The sequence below is a fragment of the Vanessa cardui genome, chromosome 17 (assembly GCF_905220365.1).
Source record: "Vanessa cardui chromosome 17, ilVanCard2.1, whole genome shotgun sequence".
NCBI lineage: Eukaryota > Metazoa > Arthropoda > Insecta > Lepidoptera > Nymphalidae > Vanessa > Vanessa cardui.
The window spans coordinates 4,629,649-4,645,457 of NC_061139.1; the positions used below are offsets into that span (position 1 = coordinate 4,629,649).

Genomic DNA, 15,809 nt, shown 5'->3' on the forward strand with positions numbered 1-15,809 from the left:
AAAGGTAAAGACTGAAATATGAATTCTGTAATTTCCTTCTTTAATTTAATTGGTTTCAAATAAATATTGATTACATTATTTCGGAGAGCTTTCTTCTAAAAAACAGAAAAAAGAAAAATAAATCACTAAAAGGTAAAACCATAAAACTAACTAATTATTTAGCGATCTTCCGTAGTTTATTTAGCGTTCTACGTACTATTTAATTGCATTGTCAGTTATTTCATTGCTCTCATTTTTAATTTCTAGTTAATTGTGAGAAATATATGTATCATTGATTTTTCATGAAACTGAGAAACAGTAACTTGAGAACAAAAAGGTTTTTTTTGTAGGGTAGGGTCCGATAGGGTTGATTATACTGACTTTTTTTTGTTGACTTAAGGGAAAAGCAACTGAAAATGCATGTGTATCAATGTACATTCATTTATTGATATTTCATTTAATAAGTACATATAGTATTTTGTTCCATTTGTAAATAGACATTTATAATGCAATAAAAATATAATATACATTTTAGGTAAATAGTTAAATATGCATAAAATATATATTATCTATGTGTATGACAGAAGAAACAGATTGAAGCTAAAGTTTGAATAATGGAATGGTTGCTTAGCAACGGATCATTTAGATTGAATAATAACAACTAAAATTAATTCGAAATAATATAAGACCTTATTATTGATATATTAAAATTAAAAGTCTGCAAGTAATTATCTTTAATAAGATAGTATTATGGCAGAATCAGAGATGCTTTCTCATGAGTTAATTTGTAACGATAACAGTACAAAAGAGTTTTTGTTACACGAGAAAACTTGCGAAGCATATAAGGATAGTGACGAAGAGATTAAAATGATATTTAAGGAAATTAAGAAGCTCTCGGTCTCTAAAAATAAGGATACAGAAATAGGCGAGGATGTTGATGATGTGGACTTAATTTTAAAAAGGGCAGAGGATATTGCCAATGAGACTGAAAATATTTTAAAAAGTAGCCCCGTAGCGACGGCTGTGAATGGTATTCGTCCATATATCGATTCCGGTAACATACCACAAATAAAAGTTACTAAGCCCAGTGATAAAGAAATTCGTATAGGAGAATATAAATCACTTTTTAATGAAAAGGTAAGATTATCAAAATATCTGTATTAAATATACTTAAGTACATTTATTTTAATAAATTAATGTTTTACAATACGTTATTAATAACGATATCACAACTTATGTTAAAATAAATACATCAATAGGATTAATTGTAATATTTAGAGCTTGTGAACTTGACTGGCAAGTACTCTGATTCCAGCCAGTGATTCTCTGGCAACAGGCTCTATGAAGGATGTAGGCAAGATGAAACCGTATCGTCCCGTGTCACTCAGTTCAATTGTGTAAGCGTATTTTATTCCTTGTGCCTTGGCCCAATCATCGGAGCCCCCAGAAGCAGGGTAAAGTAGACCACTTGATGAACCTACTGAGTACTTTGAACCACCTGTCCTCTCAATAGCCTGAAAAAAATAATCACATTTAATGATATTAAAATGTTTATAACTTTTAAAGAAGAAAAAGAAAAGAATAGATTTTATTGACATGTAATGACATATAATAATACTTTGTGGTATTGTTTTACTTACTGCGGCTATGCTTTTTCCTACAACGTCTAAATCTTTGTGATCTGGGGGGACAGCAGTGTCATAGCCCCATGGATAGAGTAGATATTGACCATAACTGTGGTATGTCAAATAAGCCGAGAAATTAGCAGCACTGTTTTTGATGAATTCCTAAAAAAAAAATGTGTTATTTGTTATTGTTAGTTCTAAGAATAATATTCATAATCATATGAGGTATTTCTTTCAATATTGACGCTTCTCAAAATAATAAATACAAACCCTTGCAATGTGATTCATATATGTAAAACATATTTGTTTATTTACTTTTCATAAAATGTTCTTGATGGTGAGAAGACTTTTTTTACACGATTAAATGTATTATACTCACTGAGACAGCTTTGGATTCTGGTTCGGAGAAAGCTCTGGCACCCCGATAGATGTCACTGCAAGGATTACTAGATGCTCCTTTTCCACCCCAGCGATATCTAGAAATTGACAATAAATCATAAAAACATCCGCACATTCCATTATACTCATTGTCATTTGCAACTCAGAATAGGAATGAAATAAAAAAAAAACTGATTCAATAAGTGCTGGCCATTGTTAATATCATTCCAATTTTAATTAAAAAAAATATAACTATCTCCCTCAATATTGAATAAGGTTTTGAGTTGTTAATAGAATTCTAATTTTGAAAATTTCAATAAATAATATTTTTACCCGAAATTTCTGTTGAGGTCAGCGCCGACACATGCTCTTGTTCCAATACTTGGTTTTCTATTTTTCCGCCACAAGCGATCTTTAACATGTGTGTATTCATATCCATCTGGGTTGACGACCGGAAGAATATACCTGAATATCAATTATTGTTAGAAATATAGGTATTTGTGTTTTTTTCCATATGTATTTGCAAGTTAATAGTTTACCAATCAATGTTCCTAATGTCATCGGATTCTTCATCAAAATTCTCAGCAATTTGATTAATTAAATACGTAACGGTCGCTGGACTAATCCATTCACGCGCGTGTATTCCTCCATCAATAAACACTGCCTTGTTTGTCGGTTTACCATCAGATATACGCAACACCTGAAAATTAAAATACTTTTAAATTTATTCATTATCTTTAAAAATGCATCTGCATATATTGTTATAACTTATAAGCGCAACGCTTGCTACTTGAATTATTTATTTATTCTGTGTGCGTTTCAGGATATGTTACACAAACCTTAAGATCTCTTCCTTCATATGACTTCCCGATAGTATTAACGCTGATAATTTTTGGGTATGTTTTGGCTAGGTAGTCCATAAAACCATGAATATCTTCGAGCCTATGATATTGTTTCCACGTCATACGATGACCTGATAAAAAGTATTTGTTATAAAATATATACTTAGAAGTTAGAATGACAATCATTTTATTAGAAAAACATTTTATTAAGACATTTTTGAAACTTGTTTAGTAACTATTTATAGAATCGACATAATTTAGTATTAAATCACTTTCATGATTACATTACGTCTTAAGCATTGAGGTTTAGTTTCGTATTATTCACAATCCGGTCAATGTACTGTTTTATGAATCACGGACTTTTGGTACCATAACATAAACAATATGCATAAAAACGTTAGTCACACAAAAAAGTCGCAGTTCAATTTGAAAAGAACGTGCGACGTTTCCTTTACCCTAAGAAGACGACAAATTTCGAAACTCCCAACACAAGTTAAAACATAAACGTGCAATTTAGCTAATGCCTAAACAACAACGAACCCCAATTCGCATACGGCCAATACTCCATGGGCATTTTTACGGAATTGTAACCCATGTAGGCACCTATCAAACCTAACCGTAGCTGGCTGGCCCTGTAACGCCAAAAATTGTAAGCTCTTGCTGTAACAAAATTACACCAACCCTTGGAATATTGTTGTGGGTTCTGTGCGAAAGGATATTTAATTAAAACTTAATTTAATAACAAACCTCGCCTGTCCTGAAGCTCGATTTCATTCTCATCGAGTGGTGGATTTTCTTCGTTTATTCTCTTTTGCAAGTCGTCAATTAGTACATGAAATGTAATGTTTTCTCTCTTCATGATTCTTGTTACATTTTGTACGGCATTTGATTTTACGAGTACGTCCAAGTACGTCTGGTTTCCGGCCCAAGTAGATATAACTGGCAAATAGGCATTATTTATTATTGTGTTGATGATGTTTAGTATAAAAAAAAGTAATAATGATATATTTTAAGTTTAAGAATGATTAAGAAAATACCAAAATCATATGTTTTTATTTGCATTCATAATTGACCCTATATGTGTATTCCCTGCATTTCAGCGATAAATTTAAAAGTAAATATATGTTTTATAGTTTTTAATACAAGAAGAGTTTTTTCGTGTCAAGACTCTATGATTAAGAAAAACATAAATTTTTCTCACGGTTTCTACGACGCAGTCTTCCTAGAGTTGCTCGAACACCAGTTTTCTCCGTAGAAACTTTCCACACCTGTGCGCCCGAATAGTCTACTTTAGTATCGGCGACCTCAGCCGCTTTCGCAAGTATCGCAATTTCTTCTTCAATTTCATCTCCTAATTCAACCGGAGCTCCTTCTTTCAAATCGGTATTTGACGGTACTTCTGTTGAGATCTCTGTAACTTCCGGTTCATCTTGTGGCTGTTTCACTGAACCACGCTTCGGCCATTCTAAAATTATTTAGGATTATATTTTTTTTTTATTACAAAAGTTATGTTATACATGCTACCATAATATTCGATTATGTGTTAGCTCTCTTATGTTTAGCCTTGTAATAAACGTGAGTAATTATCGTCATAACTGTTATTTACCATAATACGATCCTACTGGTGCGTTGTCCTTTGTTTATTTGTATAAGAGGACGTGCGCACTGAATTCTGAATACATACATTTTACGATAGAAATCTAACTATTGTTTTACATAAATAATTACAATTGTGTGTAAAGTTAAACAAAATCTGCAACAAAATTTAATATTTTTTAATTTATGTCCGTTATGGTCTCATGGTAATAAAGTAGTATTATATTAAATTGATCTTATCGGAATAATGCATGGAATTATAAGAAATGCTGGGTCGTCATGTCTTGATTGATTTATAGCCTACGGTAAGTTCGCTCACTGTTATAGTTCCGTCCATACATCACACGACGCATTTTTAAAAGGACTACGTTGATTAGAATGCGGTCCCTGTTCATAAGTGACACGTTAAAAATACTTTCTCTGCTCGAGCCTTGTTTTCATTGCTACATATTTGTTGCTGGTTCTTCCAGCTCACATTAAATAATTTCTAAAAATTTGATTTGTTTTACATATAAAAATATAATACTTAAAGTAATATGATGTTATAGAATCAATTAGGTTCTTAGAGAAAAAAATAAGGTTTGTAATCCAGATGCAAATACCATACAATAAATAACATTTTTAAATTTATAATTTGCTAATTAAGAATGTCGTAGAGTATAGATGCGTACACATAATTGATTTGTATTGTCTTGTGTTTCTCGATTTGTTTAGCGCTTTTCCGCAAGTCTAAATCTGCGATTTTGCTCACGTCAGTGTCGAAGGTGACTATATGTCCTGTATCCAAATTTTCTTTGTTTCCGGTAATGTTTACTATGCGATCTATGAATGCGGATAAAGAGTAATATTCTAACGTCATACTGCTCTCTACAATTTGTTTTCGAAACCAACAAATAATAATTAATTACGTTTATTAACACTCTAATTTTAACACCATTCTTTAAGAAGAATTGAATTCAAAAAATTACAAAAACGCGATATAAATTAAATAATATATTAATAATATAATAATAATTATAGATAATTTAAATATTACGATATGTAGAGACGTATTCAACACAATAATATTAGATACGATTGGATAAAAGTATTAATAAATAAATATATTACCTTTTCCCGGTTCAAGTTCATTAATAAGCGGTGTACAGAACGTCGATGTGGTGACCGCCAGAAACACGACCGTCCACAACAACATCTTCATGGTTACTGATGTCGACCGTTACTGACCCACGCATAAAACAAACCGCATCTATGCACTTCACGATCTGCTCGCAACTACAGGCCACTTTTAAAAGCTCCTACTCATGCACACGATGTAAATAAATCAATGAATTAACGAAAAATATCGCAAATATTTAAAATACAAAAACAAACAAGACTAAATCAATAGGGATTTGAGAAATATTATCAATAATAACAATACCTAAAGCTTATTCATTGCCCATATATACTTGCTAAACCTTATATAATAAAAAATAACTACTCACCATCCCTTTTAATTTTTTAAGTATTTTATATGAGTCCTATAAGTCAATGTTAGGTAAAACCAATAGTATTGATGTGCATACGAGTTGTTATCCGAAAGATTTTGTGTTGAGTCAGCGATTCGCTGTATTTAACTTCTATTTCAGTGTATATTTTGCATTGTAAACAGAGCGAATTACTATTTATAAGTGAATATATGAATAAATGAATTGCGATTTGAAAAATAATAACGTATTAAGTAACAGATTAGGGTCAGAGAATGTTGTCCAGTGTTTGAATAGTTAATATCACCAAGGCAGTTATATTTATTTTGGAACCAGTATGACAACCTGCTTATAGCAGAGGCGCCATGCCCGGTCATTGCCTCTAAGTTGCAGTTATTTAATAATAAAGACAAACTGTGTTTACTGTAAACATGTTTTCTTCGCTTAGTACCTTTTATAGCGATTAGTTACGATTGGATTCAAGATAGCTTCATTTACAGTTACTCTAATTGTGAAGTCTTTAATGCCCGATCATTCCGATTTGTTTCCTGAAGTCATTGACATTTATAAAAATGAAAATCGATCGATCAACTAGAATTTATTATCTCGTATTATGAATAAATACATGCTTATCTTACTTAATGTTTCTAGAATAACCAAAGTACAAAACAGGGTAATAAGGAGGTAAACGAAATTCGACGTAAGCCAAAGTTGAGGCCTTTCTCTGCTGGCGTCATCGATTCAAAGAAAAAAGAGGCCGCGAAAGTAGCGAAATTTACAACAAATACACCGAAGAAAAATACGAGTTGTAAACACGAATCCTTATTAGAAGAATTAAAGGACACAAATGAAAGAATTAAAAGTTTAGAGTTACTTAATGTACAGCTAACAGATGACAATAAAATATTACGTAAAAAGTTAGACCAGGTAAATGAGGAAAAATACGTAGCTTCATTAAAAGTTACTGAATGTGAAAAATTTGTTCATCGCTTATCAAAAGAATATGAAAATAAAAATTCAGAACTTCAAACTTCTAAGCGAAATGAGACAAATTTAATGACTGAACTAAATAAGGAAAGAAATGAACGAAAAAATATAGCAATACAGCGCGATAAAGATGCTCTCACTATTCAAGATCTTCAAAGACAAGTAAAGGAGATGGAAATGATATTGAAAAGAAAACATCCCGATTCAGTCTCCGCTTTAATAGGTAGACTTTTCATTTTGTGAATTTCCATTTCATTGGTTGTCAATTGAGAGTAAAAGAAATTTTTGGTGCTAATTGATAAACGAGTATACGAGTAAACAAGTTGTCACTTCTCAGTTTCTTTAAAAAAATCTTTAAAGATAATATGCATATGTTCATAATTACTATGAATTGTTATTGATTGATTTGATTTGTGTGTCCGCCATTTTGTATAGATTAAAATTTGATTTACGAGTGTGATTTTTAAAAGACTTTCCTGTTAATAAATTTTGATTGATTTATTTAGTTGCATCAAAAACATCATCAATTGAAGATAATAAGAAGAAATTATTAGAAGAACGTATTTCAAGGTTAGAGCAGGAACTTAAAGACAAGGAGAATCATTTTCAGAGCATACTATTAACTTTACAAGAGAAATTTGGCGACATGAAGCAAAAATATGAAAATCATATCATCGATGTGGAACGGCAGCTGATGGAAGATCGCAAAGTGAATAATGACTTAAAGATTAAAATAAACAAAAGTAATCTAACTGATGCCGCTGTTCAAACAACACCTCGATTTCAACACACGGTCGCTACGCAAACATTCAATAAATCAGATCGAGCTACTTCAGCAGTGAGTCGTTTAACACAAAATTCTGCACTAATATTTAATAAATTAAAAGAGGATAGTTATTTGGTTGCTACGATAAAAGGCCTTCAAGCTGAACTAACTGTCAAACAACGAACTATTTCTAAGATTAATCGAGAAACAGAAGAGCTTAAGAAGAATTTACGAAATTCACAAAAGGAAAAAGAAGGTGATATATTTATTTTTACTTTAAATGCTGTTTTTCTTTATTGAATTTGTCTTATATTATGGTTGTATTTGTTACAGTTTTAATGAACTTGAACCCACAGAAGAAAACATTTTGTAAGCCAGCGAAGTCAGCAGAAAATATATTGGCAAGAGTGAATAGTGAAATGGAATCAGAATTAGGTGAGATTAGGAAGCAGAAAGAAAACTTAATGCAAGAAAGAGCGGGATTATTTGCATCGCTTAAACGCACCAACGAAGATCTGATATTGCTGAAAAAGAAGAGGATTCAAGATGTAAGTTTTCCTCATGTGTTTAATCTATATAAAACAAATGATCGTTTTTGGTTGGATTATATCGTTAGATTTTAATTTCAATTAAAACTCTGTATTGAAATATGTATTTACAAAAAAACATTAATGAACTAACATTATAATGTTGGGTATAAACTAGCTGCAAACAAAATACTGTAGATAGTTTTCGTTGGTTCATAGCAAACAATAAATCGATAATTAATACAGGGATAATTAAAAAAAAGAAACTTGAGAATACTAAAAATATATTTTTTTAATTACTAGTGACACTATATAATAATTAGAATAACAATGAAAGTACGTTTAAAAAACTAAGATTTATGATAATATTTGATAAGATGTTAGTATTAATCTTACTAAAATTGTATACGACCTGATATTATTGGATGAGTGAAATTCGAAGTATCTCATAAATAACTAATCATCTCGTTAATCATCTCGTGAATTGTCCCATTCATAAAACCTGCACGTTTCTAGACGATTCCAGTGACAAGATTGAGACAATACAGTAAAGCAGCATTATATTCGTTGTTAAAGACATTTGCATATTTTGTGATGTTTAGGGATGAATACAACGATTCACGAGTATATTTGTTTTTTATGCTATGTATATATATACTTGCACTTGCATTCTCGCGCTGAACTAATGCGAGAATCTATAGCGACGAATAGCGTCTAATGTCGCGATAGTTAGCTATTTCTATTGGTTGTATAAATTGGCAGTAATCATCAATTAGCAGGTTTTATCAAATTAGCCGATGCGACATCTAAGTTGTGTCGTACTATGTATGGTTACGTAAATTTTATTCTTATTTTTACTCAGTATTCTAAGTAATAAGTAGTTAATCGAGAAAAGATGGTACGACCGTGCCCGTTTTGCTCGAGACTTGGCTGGGGCACTGCCGTGCCCCCAGATTAGCGTTTTGCGTCGAGGTTCATTAATATTATTTTGTCGTTTTTCGCTATTATGATAGCTAATGGCGTTTATCGAAGTGTAAGAATATAAATTTACTGCTTTATTTTTAATTCCCAGCTGCATACTCTCCAATTGGCACATGAAAAGGAACTGATGCAGATGAATATGCAATTGTATCCGCTGCAAGAAGAAATCAAGCTACTCAATCGAACTGTTGAAATACTCCAGGAACGAGTGAGGGCCGCTGAAGATAAATTATTAAGGTATCAAAGTGACAGAAGCGACCCTCAGGCCAGAGGAGATAACCCGCTGAGTAAGAATAATAATCGTTGATTGTCTTGTCGTTTCTATTTGTGTTTGAAAATTGACGGTATGAATTTGGTTTGCGCTTTTTTTACAAACATGAAACAGATGCAGGCTGATAGTTTTTAATATCTGTATAATAAGAAGATTTACGAACGTATATTCACGTCAGCTCTTTATTAAGCACGACATGCGACCTAGTGTAAGCAGTTATTTAGCCAAAAAAATATTTTAAGAGAAATTTTGGGTGCCTTACCAGTTGGTATGCGATTATCGGCGAGGTGCATCTTAATGCACGGTGAATTTACAACCACATGGGGTTTTTTACGCTTTTTTATCTCGCTGGAAAAACGCGTTACTCGTTTCCTCCACGTGGAATTGGGGTGAGGGAAATGGTATCGCCGATGCCCTAGACAATAAAACAGCGGCAGTTTCTCCGTATTTCGGTGGGTAACCCGAGATCGCTTTCGCATGCTACCGTGATGCCCACCATCTGTACCCTGGATTAAGTCGGACGCACGTTTTTATTTAGATGGAATGTTACCCGTTTGCAGATATTGTATATTAAGGTACGCGGCATAGCAAAAATTTCAGTGCATATTTAATAACTATTGGGGTAATACCATTTGGTATCCCTCTTAAGTTCATCACGCCGACACAGTGTAATACCTCGTGTACAGCAAACACGAGCGTCACTCACTGAGAATAATGTACGCCGATAATAATAATTGAATGTAGAGGCGCGCCTTCGTGATTGTGATCTATATAACAATGACGAAAATTTCATACTATACATTAGCTATAAAAATATCGCCAGAATAATTCGATTCGTTTTGTAATTTTTTTAGGCATGGTTTGTTTAGATAATTATTGTAAATTGGTATATTATGCAATATTTGGTATTGTTTTCATCATTAATTTGAACCACATCTTGTATGCATAATGCAGTTGACAAAATTTAGACAGTCTTATGTTTTTGACTTTATTTTAATCTTTTTAAATTTTAAACATCTAAATTAATAATAATAGTGTTTCCTTAAATAAAAAATATATTTTTATAGTAATTCATATTTTTAAAATTATTATGTATATATGGTATACCCGCCACGAGAGGAGGCATGTTGACATAAGAGAGCGTCGTGCTGTTCGTAGCCACAGCATACGAGTATGTACAATCTATGTTCTACATCAGTTCACAAAAGTAGTTACCTTGGGTACCTATTTCTTTAACACAAACGTACCTAATCAATATTTCAGAATATTTGACGCACACATTCAAATAATGTTAAACCTAAATCGACGTCTTATTTTGCAATTTTTAACTACTAGTTTCATGAGCTACGCTATAAATATTTAGATTTATTTTTGTATGGCAAATAAATTATTTATATAAATGGGTCGATGTTAATCCAAAAAAATTAAAAAAAGCAAGTTATAATGTAATATTGGGGCTATTTTGAATGTTACAAAGGCAAAAATAAATTTGGATGTTAGCGTGAAGATATTTCTTCTAGTGATATACTTATAAATGCAATTGATCGGTTTCTTAAAATCCTTGATTGTTTTATGCATGTTCTTTTTGAGAATACCTACTTACCTACTGCTAGTTTTTATGTCTGTAAAGTGCCTCGACGATTGAATGGCTAACTCATAAGGTTGCTAATCACGGGCCTGGGTCCAATTTGGCTAAACTCCCATGATAATGAATATCGTGACTATAATAAACTAATTATATTTAATGATTCATAGGAATATCAGGTATTTGATGTGACCTTGGGAATTTATATTGTTATAAGTAATCTAATTCCCAATCGTGCCTATGTAAATTGGGATGGGGGCGTTGGATTAGTTCGGCTTTATCCAGTGGCGGATTTACCAATAGGCTAAGTAGACTGGAGCCTAGGGTGGCAGATTTAGGGGGGGCGGTAAATTTAGCCCAAAATTGTTATTATCGTACAGAAATTAAAAAATCTATACTTATATGTTTACACATTACGTCTATAATCCGTATACTCGTCACTACATAATTCATAATTCATTTATTTATTTGCAAGAATATGGTACCACAATACAGGTGTTCATTAATATAAATTCTCATATTCTACCGATTTATCGGTGTGCAAAATATTAAACATGCCATAAATAATAATTTATATAACATTAACAAAAGCAAGACTACCATAAATTCAATCACATTAAAATAAAATAATAAAATAAAATTAAGGAATAAATAATTTAGATTAAAAAAAATAAGGATTACATAATAATACAAATAGTTTCAATATTTTCATCAATTTTTGTCACATAAATATTCATTAACGTTATAGTACAATTTATTCAAAAGCAAATCAAATACCTTTTTTTTAAACATAGTAAATGGTAAATCCTTTAAGTGGTCGGGAATATTGTTATATATGCGTATCGCCATACATACATAGCGGGTTGGAAAACTAATCTAGTAACTGACTGAAATATCACCTAGTTTATAATCATACTAATAACTGGAAAAAAACGATGTAATGAGGACGATAGAACACATCATAAATGTTGCAAAAAAAAGTAGGGGCAGCCAAAATTGTAAAGCCTACTAGCCTACTAGATTTGTAAATCCGCTACTGGCTTTATCATAGATCCTGTCATTTTCTGTACCTATGACATCGTGTAAGTAAAATTTCGTGATGATCGTTTAGGACGTGGAAAGAAAAGTAAACCTAAGGGTTAACGGATTTTGTCATCATTATAAGTACTAAAACCTAAACGTTGTAAGTGCCTTATTACTAAACGTGTTTGTAAAATGGAATTGATTATTGTTAAACGCACATTTATGTTGGTAACGATTTGATATATAGCCTTTGCAATAGTTATTATAAACCGCCGTAATTTCCATTACTCGACATCAATTAACCATATACATACATATATATAAATATAGTGTGTAGTATGATATGCCAGGTTATCCTTATTCAGATAGTACCGTTATTGGTATTTACTGAATAAGGTTAAAATTAAAGCTTGTTGGAATCATATTATATGTTTTATTGGTTTTGTTTGATATAAAGAAATAGCTAGTTTAAAAGCATTAAAAAGCTGTATTAAACATGTTACTTGGTGGTAGGACTTTGTGCAAGCTTGTCTGGTACCCACACATCGTTTATTCTATAGTTTAACCTGTAGAATAAGCGATGTGTACTGTACATATTGGCATCGTTGTTTCGGTTTAAAGGTTAGTGAGCCAGTGTAATGGCAGGCACAAAAGGAATATTTATGGTAAGCTAAATATGGTTGGTGTCGCATTGGCGATGTATTGATTAGGGAATATTTAATATATTTTTACAGCGGTCACGTGGATTATGGTGACTACTTACCACCAGGTGGCTAATTTCTTTAAGTAATAATATCGCGTATAAATTATTCGAATGTCGTGAAGAAGATATAAATCCTCTTTTTCTTTCTATTTATATACTCGTAAAGTAATTTGTCGGTATAGATTTCGTAGGATAATTTTATTGTTTAAAAAAATGTAAATTTAATTCACAATAATGATGAATGTTTATTGTATTAATTAGCATGTAATATTTTTTTATTTATAAGATACACTTTGTATTAAGAGGTGTGAGGTGTACACTCTAGGTGTGTAAGATTTCAAAAAATTTTTGTTTAGTAATAATTATTAAGCACGTAATTATTTAAGAGTATATTAATTGATTGTTTAGTCATAATTATGTCGCGTATTGATTTGTATTACATTAAGTTGTTACGTTAATGTTTAAATTGATAAGATGTAGAAAATTGTGTGACATTATCTGTGTAACTATTAGTACCTTTCTTCTAAGCTGGAAATTAGTCATCCTAAAATATTATGGACTAAACTCTCTTGCACAAACTTGTTTTTCATAACAATTGCAGAAATTGTATCACTTAAATATAATATATTAAGTATGCAAGTAGCAGCACGGAACACTTGTGTTGCTTGCGCGTGACGTCTGTTCAGCCCAGTCTTAGCAAAACAAGCGGGTGCAAGCGGTATTCTTGCGATTTTTGGGTTCATCAGTGGTTCAAGACTATATATATCTACTAAGATAGACAAGACGCCGTCAAACTCGCGGCGACGGTTTTGCTAGTCCCAGTCTTAAGACGGGCCTAAGTTTTTGTGTGACATAATATAATGATGGTTGATGCCGGGTCTCAGAAGTTTACAGGTAATTAAATGCTTAATAATTACCTAAAACTATGAAACCGATATACAGATCCTTAATATCAATAGTAATCTAGTTAATTTTCTAGAGATCGAGTCTTAAATATTGGTTGCGTAATTCAATTGCTTTTAAAGGTAATTAGACAAATATTTTTGTGTATTGTGTCGTAAAATTGACAAGTGTTGTTCGATATAAACTGTGATTATTATATAATAATACTTGAAATAATATATACTTATTCTTAACACTCTACTCTTGTAGAGTTTAGGAATAATGTCTATTAGAAATTTATTGTGTCTAGTCATATATTTTTAGTGAATATTAAATATGTATTAGATAAGTCAAATCGATCCACCGATTTCAAACTAAACTGGGTGCCTTCAAAGCCTTAATAAAATATTTTTTGTGCAATTAAGATGTTTTATTTGTTAGTAATAAATGCTAATTATTGTCATTCCGACTAAAGGGAGGTCATTGCTCGAAGGGTTATACTGTCGAGTGAGTTCACCATAAAATGTGTCAATATTGTATACACTGACAAACATATACCAGTTGTGCGGGTTAGATTTGAAGGGTCATCATCCGCAGTGGGCATGTGGCGACCGGTCTGTTGCTTAATGGATTAAACCCGTTAGTACGATAAATATAATATTGATAATACTATTATATAGGCATACTAACATGTATTTTATTAATTTAAATATTTCCTCATTTCATGAGTCCGTTAGATATAAATATAGATATATATAATATACGTTTTTTGTGATTTATTAAAGTTGATCATAAATTCGTAAAGTTACTAAAATAGCGAAATTCACAATATTATGTCTCAATTTGCATGTTTCGTTAGTCTTCCTGAATAATTTTGTTGTATTTGTGGTGAATACGTCTTAAGGCTTATTTGACTTTTTCCTCTTGAGTCATCACCTGAAAACTACTGTAGGTACGTATCGGTATGAAACTGACGTATCGTCTGCAGTTGGATATCAATTTATCCATCATATGATATATATTACTATCAAATACTTGCTATTGCTTCTTGCTACGCGATAAATGATATTAACAGACTTAAGTGTCCCGTTGTTGTAATAGCTAGCAATGCAATGTGGTAGAAGTGAATCAATTAATATAAGTGCCCAGCATTTTGTGTCAAAAAACTTTCATTGGAAAGCACACAGGTTCTGTATCGGAACTCTTTTAGATAACGTCGGCATTGCCATCGAGCTCAGTTGCATTATCGAAATCACTTTAGCACATTCACATCTTCTATCTAGACGATATGTGCCCCTTGAGAATGTTCACATTGTGCGAAACAATTTGTTAAATCTTTTGGCAAAATTGCGTATATTTTTTTTACATTTAATTTCTAGATTAAGCACAGAAACAAGTTGTTATAATGAATCTGGGAAAATTCAATTATTACTGTCTATTGATAATTTAAACGCTACTTACCAAATTTGGATAAATGATTTGGATGAATATTTTTAAAAAAATAAATATATAATTTAATATAATAAAAGAAAGATTTAGACTAAAATTGTTAATTTCCCAAAAAGGAATTTGAAATTTCCAACCACTAAACAAAAATGAAACTCATGCATGTTTTTTTTATTTGAAGTTGCAATTAAATAAAATTATTTATTTTGTTAGTAGGTAATATTTTAAATATTCTCTTGAGCAAATATTTTTTAAGTAATAGTAGGTTAATAATCGCTTAATTTTCAAAAGTAAATAGAAAAATATCAATTAATGGCATCTTGAGATAATTAATTTATACATATATTTTCAAAGATAATATTTACTTTTTCGTAACTCATCAATACTATCTTTTATTTTAAATATGTACAAGATTAATTTATTAAATAAAATGAATTACCTAACTAAAATACATACACCTATAACAAAATACATATGATGTTAATATTGCCCCATACATATATATGGGGCAATATTTTTAACAGTGGTTATCGATTAGTTCTCATTATGAAGTTTAATTTTCTTCAAATATTCGTAGAAACTCACCTGGCAGTTATTTAGTGTATATATGTATGCCTAGAAACAGGTATATAAACATTTCTGAGATAATAATTTTATTACAAACACAATTGATCCAAATACTAAATATGGGTATGTAGCAGGAGTGTTGGTTTATATTTTTCGGGATAGTTTCCTTTCTTTTTACAACA

At 31.2% G+C, this 15,809-nt stretch overlaps 2 protein-coding genes across 2 annotated transcripts; one reads left to right on the plus strand and one right to left on the minus strand.

Moving 5' to 3' along the window:
* The first annotated feature begins 590 nt into the window (after window positions 1-590).
* Window positions 591-9,484, plus strand: LOC124537002 (centrosomal protein of 162 kDa). The gene is made up of 5 exons (XM_047113706.1): window positions 591-1,116; window positions 6,541-7,099; window positions 7,383-7,898; window positions 7,976-8,190; window positions 9,242-9,484. The coding sequence occupies exons 1-5, from the start codon at window positions 730-732 to the stop codon at window positions 9,455-9,457; spliced, it is 1,893 nt and encodes a 630-aa protein (XP_046969662.1). The 5' UTR covers window positions 591-729; the 3' UTR covers window positions 9,458-9,484.
* Window positions 1,140-5,688, minus strand: LOC124537003 (carboxypeptidase B-like). Its single transcript, XM_047113707.1, has 9 exons — window positions 5,531-5,688; window positions 4,026-4,289; window positions 3,572-3,763; window positions 2,822-2,955; window positions 2,522-2,682; window positions 2,316-2,447; window positions 1,984-2,080; window positions 1,620-1,766; window positions 1,140-1,493 (listed from the first exon to the last, which is right to left on the minus strand). Exons 1-9 carry the CDS (start codon window positions 5,619-5,621, stop codon window positions 1,254-1,256), a joined length of 1,458 nt encoding a protein of 485 aa, XP_046969663.1. The 5' UTR covers window positions 5,622-5,688; the 3' UTR covers window positions 1,140-1,253.
* Window positions 9,485-15,809: the final 6,325 nt, after the last annotated feature.